At 40.7% G+C, this 10,508-nt stretch overlaps 1 protein-coding gene across 3 annotated transcripts in view; it reads left to right on the plus strand.

Annotated features, from left to right (window-relative positions):
- znf385c (zinc finger protein 385C) overlaps positions 1–5,468 on the plus strand; it is a 133,119-nt gene extending 127,651 nt beyond the window's left edge. For 2 of the 3 annotated variants that reach the window (XM_035181889.2, XM_035181892.2), the window contains 3 exons: positions 78–176; positions 963–983; positions 2,180–5,468. In XM_035181889.2, the coding sequence (XP_035037780.2) occupies positions 78–176; positions 963–983; positions 2,180–2,410 (351 nt within the window). In that variant the 3' untranslated portion in view covers positions 2,411–5,468. The remainder of the gene's footprint in view (positions 1–77; positions 177–962; positions 984–2,179) is intronic. The other variant, XM_035181890.2, reaches the window with a different exon arrangement.
- Positions 5,469–10,508: the final 5,040 nt, after the last annotated feature.

Raw genomic sequence — 10,508 nt, forward strand, 5'->3', positions numbered from 1 at the left:
GCTCCTGTCATATACACACCTCCTATATCTCACATCTTTTCTCCTCCTCCTCCTTCTCTTCCTCCTCCTTCCTACAGAACATGAGATGGAGTGGCTATGCAGGCCTGGCTGTGTCTGCCATGAAGAAAGCGTTCAGCCAGTACAACCTCACCTCCCTCTCCGCCCTCTCCTCGCAGGTTAGTGGCAGGAGAGACCGAATCTGGGGTTGGATTTGAGGGCAAGTGCTTCAGCTGGCTGGACTTTAGGCCTGGCCAGGGTCAGGGGGCTGAGAGATGATGAAGAAACCATGTTTTTAATGCAGGGATAGTTCAGATTTTTTTTTACAAGAGGTGCTACCCCTTTTACCCTCTTTTTTTGTTTTTATTGATGGTAGATTCAAGACTCCAAGTAATTCAAACTAGCAATGGTGACACAAATTCACAATCGTTAAGTTATTCTGAAATCTCTAGTATTTCTGTATTTAGCTATATTTCGAATACTCGTCAAAGACATTTCCGATATGGAAATATAGAACAGGTAAAAACACTTTATCTTCCCACTTAGCAACTTTAAGGACGAACATTGGCTCAGTGGTGGTCTTGTGGAAAATGTACAAAAATAGACACTGTCCATGAGAAAATCTCAAACATGTGAAATGAATTTCTGAGACTTTCAGACTTCTACACGAAACTATCTTGTTTTTTAATTGGTCTTATGGAGAATGGTCTCATCTTTACTGAGTCACATACTTAACTCTGCAGCAGCTGTAGGCCGATCTTACATTGGATTAAAAAAGCAAGAATATAGTTATATCAAAAAATAAAATCTTCACCCTTTATATGTATGCTCAGAATATGCTCCTAATAATTACAGTATTGCTTCACCAATAAATTGCTAGATATGCTACAAGGAAGCTATGACTATATAGAGTGCTGTATTTGCCAATGCTGTTGAGACACTTTTTCCATCGTCCAACATTAAAGCAGCTTTTGAGGCTTCAGGTGGTGAGTATTTGATTTCAAAAACATGAGAGCCGCGATATGGTTTGAAATTTCTTTTTGTAGCTCAGTGGGATACCTCCATCTGCAGGATCTTAGCAAATCTCATCTGAGCTGTGCATGTGCATGATCTGTGAACCAGTGAGCAAAGCATTTCATCTTAAAATCAGATCAAATCCAAACTATCCTTTTAACATTGCACAGCTTTGGAATAAATGTCTTTTAACCCTTGTCCTGGTTGAAATAGGCTAAACTGTGTCAGTACTAGCCTATTACATATGTTTGAGGAGTGGATTTTTAAACATCAGGAATCCAGCTCTGTCTGGTATTTAGTGTGAACATGTGTTCCTCTACTGCAGCTCTGTGTGCAAACCATGTCTGTATATAAAGATGGATGACATAATAGCTTCACCTCAAGTGAAGCCAACTCCTCTTGCTCACCCCCTGGTGGCTGCCTGAAGCATAGATCATAAAACCCCACCTCCTCCGTGTCAACAGATGGACATGGACCAAACTGAAAAGTCAAGAGTATATACATTTTTTTCCCAAAGATGGTTTCTCTCATCTTAGGTGGATGGATAACATGATCACTTCCTTCAAATTTTCTTGATGAACCCCCAGAGGCTACCTGCAGTATAGGCCATTAACCCCACCTCCTCCATGTTAGCAGATGGGAAGTGGAACAGACTAAAAAGTCAAAATACACGTTATATATACATTTTTCCTAAAGATTGTGTCTTTCAGTTTGCTTCCCTCGAGGGGGGGACAAATTATCTTGATCACCCCCTGGTGGCTGGCTAAAGTATAGGTCATAAACTCCACCTCCTCCATGTCAGCAGATAGGACGTGGGCCAAACCTTAAAGTCAAAGTACACATTTAATTCATTTTTCCCAAAGATGGTAGGTAGTTCTTATCACACTGATGTTTATCCAAGTAATTAGTTATATGATGCTGTGGTCGACTGCATGTATAGGCAGGACTTTCAATAGCTCCAAATGATGTCAGAAGCACAAGTTAGCAGCACCCATGTCCATTATATTCTGTCTTCACTCCTATATAATGGAAGGAGGTGTTGTTTATCTTTATATACAGTCTACGCTTGCAAACAATTGTTTGGGAAACATGCTTGCCCACTAAACATGCTGAACCCTCACTGTGTTCTTCTCTCACTTCTCACCGTCCCCCCTCCTGTCTTCTCCAGACCAAACTGGCCTTGCAGAAGCAGCTGACCAAGAGCTTGACAACTGGCTTCCTGCCCAACCCCCTCACCCAACCAACTCTGTGCACAATGGCAACTAACCCACTGGCTCTGCGCCACCCTGTGGGCACCACTACCTTCATCCAGACCCCCTTCCTGGGCCCTGCACTGTTTCGGCCTGCCCCGGGTCCGCTGCGGGCCACACACACGCCAATCATCTTCTCCCCCTACTAAAGACGTAACCCACCCTCCCACGTGAGCTCCTCCCTTGTCCCCTGTACCAAACCCCAGGCCCAACTTCAGTGTGACCCACATGACAAAACGTCACATGCAAACTATGCAGCAAGCCTGACTTAAGATGGAAACAGTGCACAAGTCCTGAAACTCGGTAGGCCTCAAGGCCTGAGAGCTGTTCCTATCGTAAAGGCCAAGATCCCCTATCATGCCTTCTTTCTGCTCCTCTTATCTTGACCTACGGAGCAGGACAGGCCTCCAGACAGTGACTGGTACACAGAGGCCGCTTTTATAGCCATTTCATGGGTCAACATGGTTTGGAATCTGGATATAATTGTGTAATTTATTAGAGAATAAATATAGACAACTCTAGATGTATGTTTAGTGTGGTTGCCACAAAATACGGTCCCTTTACTTGATGCTCTTTTAAACTGTTTTTAACTTATTGGTTTTGGGGGTTTTATGAAAAGCTGTAACTGGTGTATGACTGGAGCCAGTCTCATTGATCTCTATACTGTACGGTCACATTGCATCCTGGATATGGCCATTACCAAACAACTGTCGGAACAAGTGCTCCCTGTCAAAGTTCCACTTCTAAAAAGAACAAATACGAGTCCTCTATGTGGACGTATGTGGATCTATAACTACATACTGTATAGCCATATGCTAAAGCCCTGTTAGCACCATTGTGTACCTCCACTCCCCAACAGTTTCCCTGAGCCCTTCAAAACATTTCATCCCCTCATTCTATCTGAGTCACAGTCGTATAGTCAGTACCCTCCAGATTTGTTTTCCTCCCCTGTATCCGCAGGATAAGCTCTCATTAAGTTCCAGAAAAGGTCAGCTTGTCAACTTGACTTTGTTTCACTTTGCAAATCTGTCCTCAAAATGATTCCATATTTTTCTTCTTTGGTCCAGTGCATCATCCACGCGATGCAGCGTGAACATTATGTTCTCGCCAAGCTATAGCAGCATGAAAACATTTTTTCCGCGGCTGTGGACGTCTGACATCGCAGAACGCCATCATTTCTTTCCCCCTCATGACCGCTCTTTGTCTTTGCCTTCCTCCTTCAACCCCGCTGTCGTCACCTCTCCGCTGCCCTTGATTTTCTCTGACATTATCTCAGCATGAGATGATTAGCAGCACCCCCTCACACACACACACACACACACACACACACATCATGAAAACACAGCGGATAACTTGAAGAGTTGATGGGATTATTTCAGAGCTCGGCGAAAAGTTTGGATGACAGTGGGTGGGGAGGCTGTTCCGACAGCAGGCTGCTTGATTGACATCCTGCTGCAGTGTCTGAATGCGGCGTGGGTGGGGAAAAGAACAGTGCCATGGCAACCACATTAAAAGCACCTTAAAACTGATTTCCTTACAAAAGCAATGAAATTTGTGTTGATATTCAGCTCTTTTAATCTTCGTGTGTGTGTTTTTACAATCCCATGTCAATTTCAGTGAGAATTTTGCTTTGGAAAAGAAAACAAAAAAAACAATCAGGTGAGAATGATCACTTTGTGGTTCATCCGTGACGAAGACAAGTCTCACATTTTAAAGCAATACATTTGGTATGTTTATGTTTATGATGTGTTTTCAGTGTGTCAGTGGCTTTATCTATATTATACAGTACACACCTGTAATAATGTATTATGTACTCCGACGCAGCCAAGGGCCAACTCTTGATTGTCAGCGACGAGTCATTGGAAACGATGGCTGGTCCTGGCGATGCTGCCCTTGACGCTCGATGCTCATGGTCACCCTTCACATGTTTTGACTCTGGGGCTGAGCCGTTCCATTTATAGCTGCTCTCGAGCCTCGTAGAGGGGGGTGCTTCAGCGCCACATGACATTGCTGTTTCACTTTTCAGCGGAGCAGGAGAACTTCAGCAATGACTTCCACTGAGCAAAACAACGGTACGTCAGAAGTGTTTGGGATGAGTGTCACAAGTGCAACATCAACTGTCATATTGCTGTTCATGCTCGTGTGCTGTCCTCATCCTCCACCCCTCCCACCCAGGCTGTCGACAAAACACTGAACACTCAACTCTTTTTTTTTTTGCCAAAATGGACTGTTGGCAAAGGCCTCCTAAGGACTCGGGAGCGCACGTGTCATCCTTCCCCTGCGACGTGTATACCAAATCATGTTCTCGTAAAAATTACAGTAATGGAGCAAATCCTATGCATTTCTCATTGTGCAATATGTATAGTTGTCTGTGATGCAGCAGTGCCATCTGTCGTGAAAACCCCGTAATTGCAATCCAGTACTAGTGCTTCTACGAGACCTCGGAAACCCATGTGTATTTCTGTTCAAGGAACCCCCCCAAGTCTTTCTGGGCAAGCAAAGCCTCCAGGTCTCTGCGCCATACCGATGTGATTCTCCCCAGTCGCACTACTCAGTGAACCAGCCAGCCTTTAATCTTCACTGTTTCTTTGTTTGTCTCTATCGCTCATTGGGAAACGCTGACCTGAAGACTTTTCTTAACGTAAAAGAATCTAGAGGAGGCAAATTATATGTAGAGTATCATAGAGTAACTATAGAAATTTTATCAGAGTTGTTATTGTTATATGTATCACAATGAACTGCTATCATAGAAGAGAGAAGATTATGTTATTGTAGGCTCTGTACGGCATACAGGGAAAGGGAAAATGCTTTGCTTTCTTTTTGTTTGTTTGTTTATTTACATGATTTTACCAATATGTTTTTTTAAAGTACAAGAGAAAAATATTTCAAACAAAAACATTTTGAGTGAGCTTTTTTTTTTCTTTTCTCCTCCTTGTTGGCGGCGTCTGAGTTGATAAAGTTATTCAAGGCCTTTTTAGACAATATCCTAAAGTCACGTTAGCCAGGCCTTCTCAGGGGTGACAGGTTGAGCAAATGCTAAAAAGACCATCCATTCAGGGTATCCCTCCATAGCTCAAGAGAGCAGGAAACACTGTACACATGGATGGATTGATTTAAAAAATAGAATAAACTTCAAAACTTACAGTGCTGTACATGAGAGGACAAGGGGTGGATTTTGGAAAATAAAGCTTTTAGAACTTGTAAAAACGGTTTTAATTTGTGTGTCTGTGTGTGTGTGTGTGCTTCATGAATAGGAAAACAGCAGCAGCCTTGAAGGTAATACGTTGATTCAGACGGATGTTTTAGTAATAATAAGTGTGTGGGTGTGTGAGGAGAAAAGAACCAACAGAAAACCCTGCTAATGAATAAACAGGGACAACATGAGGGATTCACAGAGATGCTTGAAATTGCTTTTGTAAGAATTATGTTTGGTTCATCAAACCAGATTATATAAAAAAAAACAATCATTATTTTTATGCACTAGCCAATAGTTAATTGAAGCTGTGCTCTGAGCCAGGATATGTCCAGCTTACACACACACACACACACACACAAATATTTTATATTTGATCCTGAGTTTGCATGTGCAGGTTTCACCTCCACACCTTCACAGCTTCTGCTCCTGTGTCAACACGCTGCCTGTTTCCAAGCAAGCAAAGCAAAAAGACACCTTTCAATCCAGGTGGGAGCAGAATGTGCACAAGCTACCATGGAATCTGTAAAACTATGTGGAAAGTGGAAAGACAAACATAAGCACTGTCGCAAATGTCTTTACTAGTATGTTAATTTCCCAAAATACAGTCATGCACTTTACCCACAATGCCCTGCAAATTGCGGTAACTAACTGTCAAAAATGTTTTACTGTGTATTTTGTGGTATTTAACTGTAAAAATACAGCAAAGGTACACAACCAGTACACAGATTAAAACAAACACATACAAAATTTGGAATAAATTTGATTAAATCAAAGAATAATTAGGCCAATAAAATAAAACATATTACATAAAACCAAAAAAAGATTATAACTATGCATACAATAATAGTTAAACACATTAAAGGAATAAAAATATAATTTAATGGTTAATTAAAACCATCACCGGTAGTGATGGGGAGAGGAAAGGTGGGTGGAAAAGAGGGGAAAGAAGAAAGGAGGGAGGAGAGAGACGATAAAGAGACAGTTGAGTTCAGTCAGACTTTCTCAGATTGGTTGTTATAATGAAAATAATAGTAGTGATACTTGCAGATGTAATAATGTTTTTAATGTGACATCAGGTAATAGCAATAATATCACCAGTGGTCAGATAATTCAGAGACCCATCTCCTTAATTTAGAGAATTCGCCAAAAATGTACTCAACAGTACATTTTATTGCCTGTGGATTAAATTTCTAAACAATGAATCCTCCTGGATTGTGGAGCTCACTCCTCCATCAACAATGTGTTTTCTGACATGATGCAGTGTTTTGTGTCGTCCCGCATCATCCCCCTGAGACGACTCCAGTCCAGTGGAGCCTCGGTGCTTTTATCTATCACACCAGGTGAGCATGTACTCAGAGTTCGGTTTGCTGTGTATACAAATGCGATTTAATTTCCATTTGAAGTCGAGCCCTTGGGTGTTTTTCCTCAGCTCCTCAGGCCACTGCGTCAGCTCGTCCATTGTGGAAACGGGAGATAAGCACAGCACCGAGTCCAGCAACTCCCGTGGTGCCAGTCAAAGGAGAGCAGTCGGATCCCCAGCACTTATGAAAGCCAGTGATACAACAGAAGGACGTGATGACCTTGCTGAGTGGTGACACCCGTGTGTATCCTCTGTACTGCTCCATTATCTTATCTGATCACTCTCCATGGAGAAGGTGACACCCTTATCTCCTGCTGCAGAGGTCAGCCCCCCAACTCATTCACTCAAGAGTCACCCCCTAAAAACATAGATTCTGTGTGTGTGTGTGTGTGTGTGTGTGTGTGTGTGTGTGTGTGTGTGTGTGTGTGTGTGTGTGTGTGTGTGTGTGTGTGTGTGTGTACAATGATTCTAATGAATTGAAAGCAAGTGGGTGACTATAATTGATTTGTAGGATTTAAAGCTTTTTTTTTATCATTATTATTCAAAGGTACAGCAACAAAGATGTGAAAGGACTTTGGAAACATGGTGTATGAGACGCATCCTCAACACTAAGAGACCCTGTGATTTATATGATCCCTACAGGAACTGACATGGCCAGTTTTGTTATTTACCTGCATGTTAATTGTCAAGACTAATAATCTAACATACTGTAGTGGCTACAAAGTAAAAAAAATAATATAATAATATTTGATAAATATACCGTCATTAATATAGCACAAGCATTTTCAGTATATACCAAATATATACCACTTTTTCATACATAAGTCTTTTTCGTGTACTCTCTTTTTATTACAAACAGTAGTTAATTTATTTGTAGTCTTGTCTAATAAATACACAGTAATTATAAACCCATTTAATTCAAATTTAGAATCAATTTGAATAAAAAATCATTAATCATACACAATATAAATAATATGTTGCGTATTTATTTATGATAATAATTTATTGTAAATGCAAAAACTGTGTAGTCTGTGTAATTATATTCATTATAAAATGTGATTGGTTATCACATTTTATTCATTCTTTTTGTTACCTACCACAGGTATTTATCTTTTGTATTAAGGCAGAATTATCAAGCAAAAACTTGGTAACAGCTACTTATTACCAATAACATTATGTTCATCAAAAATACAATGCTGGGTAACTAGGCCTATTGTAAAATAAAGAGTTACTTCAAGGCAAAAAAAAATTAATGTCAGGAGACAGAGGGTTGTATCAGGGAAACACTTCCACTGTCTTTAATTGTCTTCCTGTTGACTGGTGGGAGACAACGTGTCAACATGTCCCGCTGGATAATGTCAAAGATGTCAAACTCTATCATCATAACCCCTGAATACATACACAACCACACACACACACACACACACACACACACACACAGTGGTTCAGCAACAAACCATAAGCATTAACTATAGGGTCCTGGCTTTGCATGGTTCAGGTCGCCTTAAGCCTGACTTATCCCGGATGAAATCACCCAGTGCAAATGATCTGTCTCAGATGCTCATGGGCAACCAGCATAACAAATAACATTTGACATAACTGACGGCTTAAGGGCAGCTGATATTTCCATCGCACGGGAGGAAAGAAGGCCTGATAGCACCGAGTATAAAGGTGACGCTGCCATTAACACTGTGTGCTCACAGCTGTGTGGAATTGTTTTTGATATTCCGCCCGTGTCATGATGGGAACTGTGAAAAGAGGGTCAGAGCCGCAGCTTCTAGGGTCGAAGTCTATTTTCTCTTCACGGTGAAAAAAAAAGAAGAAGAAGAGGAAAAAACAAGGGGGAATAAAACGTTATCTATTTTATGGGCCCTCTGGGGGAGCTGAACGCTCAGCTGCGCTCATGAGACACACTGTCATGCAACAGTAAAATAGTATTACTGGTTGCAGCACAAGGACATTGCCTTGTTGCCCTGTGACTGTGACAAGTGGAGAGTTTTCTTTTGCGGTCAGTACGGTTTAACTGAACTAAGATTCATAAATCACACAGGGAAGTGACAAATCGATCGTGCACTCGTGTTTCACATTTTGTATTGTGGATCCCCTTTTTCAGTTTTTTTTTTCCTGTAGGTCAATACAGACACGGGCCTATTACACAGAAAGGCTCCGACATGGGAAAGTATTGACGACTAACAGGAGTCTCTTTGTCCCCATTTCATGATGGGGACATAAAATTAACACCCCTGTGTACTGCCTTTGTCGAAAATGTAACATCAGTGCATTGGGTCAATTCTAGTCATTAAAAAGAACATGATTGAAATGAGATTGTACATGATGGCGCCCTCTGGGAAAACTAAGGTGAGCAAATAATATCATTTCATAAACGTTCCACTTGAGGTTTTCTCATTATCTTGCATTAACCTCTCCAGTCGGCACGCCCGTGTGGAACCATCATATCAGTTCCTCCGCTGTAACATCTCTGACCTCATCTGACTGGTTGGTTTTTTTTTTACCGACTCCTGCGAAACAATTTCTTCATGTGACTTTTCAACAGAAATAAAATGCCGAGCTTATTCATTTTCCAGGAACTTGAATTTACAACCAATTTTCTGGATTTGCAGAAGTCATACACGGCACACTCTGTAGAGTAGCAGTACCCAGATTACCATGGTTACCTGACGGTTGAATTTGTGTGTGTATTTTGTGTCATTTTAGTGAGTAGGAATTAGTAGTCATCACAAACCACATCCCAGACTTACCATTAATTGCAGAATCAGTGGCACAGCGGGTGATCAATTCTCCTGAACATATAACGTCAAGTATATTTCATAATTTGCATTTTGATTGCGTAAAAGATCATCACCTTCACTGAAGGAGGTTCATTGCATGACACTTGACAATTTGGTCTGCTTCCACATGTTTGTTCTATTTGTTTAAAACTAGTGGGAATCAATTAGAATTTAGTAGTTAATGTTTTTTAAAGTGGATTAAGGAATAGTTTTGAGCCAAAATGGCACAGTAGAACACATCCCTCCACCAAGGCCCGACTGTACCCTGAAATTCAATCAGGCTGCACCAAATTACACACACTCATAGACATTAGTCCCCTAAACATGGCTGATTTTTTACCATTAATGTCTATGAATTACTAGCAAAACAGTGAAAATGTCAAAAAATGCAATTTTAAAGAAAGTGAAAAGATAGATTCCTTGATTCTTCCCCTTAACCGGATCTTTACCTAAATTCAATGGGTTTCTCCTTGAACCATACAGCCTCCTTACACCAATTTTTGTAGAACTCTGTTCTGTTGTTTTTGAGTAAGCTTGCACCAAGTGAATTTAACCTCCAATGGATCAAGTGGTGAATGTCATCAACCGTTGTTACTCTCTGTGACCACTGGAGGGGAGTGAAAGCTCATGATTTGAAATAGGGACAGTTTGAAACTCAACTACAATATCATGCTTCTGATAATCAATATATTTAGCTCATTATTTGTGTTATCACTACAAAGTTTACCAGTACAAATCTATGTACTTGTTAGTGTGGTTGATGTACAGCTTCTTATTGCAACAGTTTTACTAATACTACTAATACTCTGATATTTTTTTTATTTTTAACATATTTTAAAGTTCTTTCAAAAAACTCTGGCTATACCAAAATGTTATCCAGTGCTGTGACAACAGACATATTT

Source organism: Hippoglossus stenolepis, chromosome 16 (assembly GCF_022539355.2).
Source record: "Hippoglossus stenolepis isolate QCI-W04-F060 chromosome 16, HSTE1.2, whole genome shotgun sequence".
Taxonomy (NCBI): Eukaryota; Metazoa; Chordata; class Actinopteri; order Pleuronectiformes; family Pleuronectidae; genus Hippoglossus; species Hippoglossus stenolepis.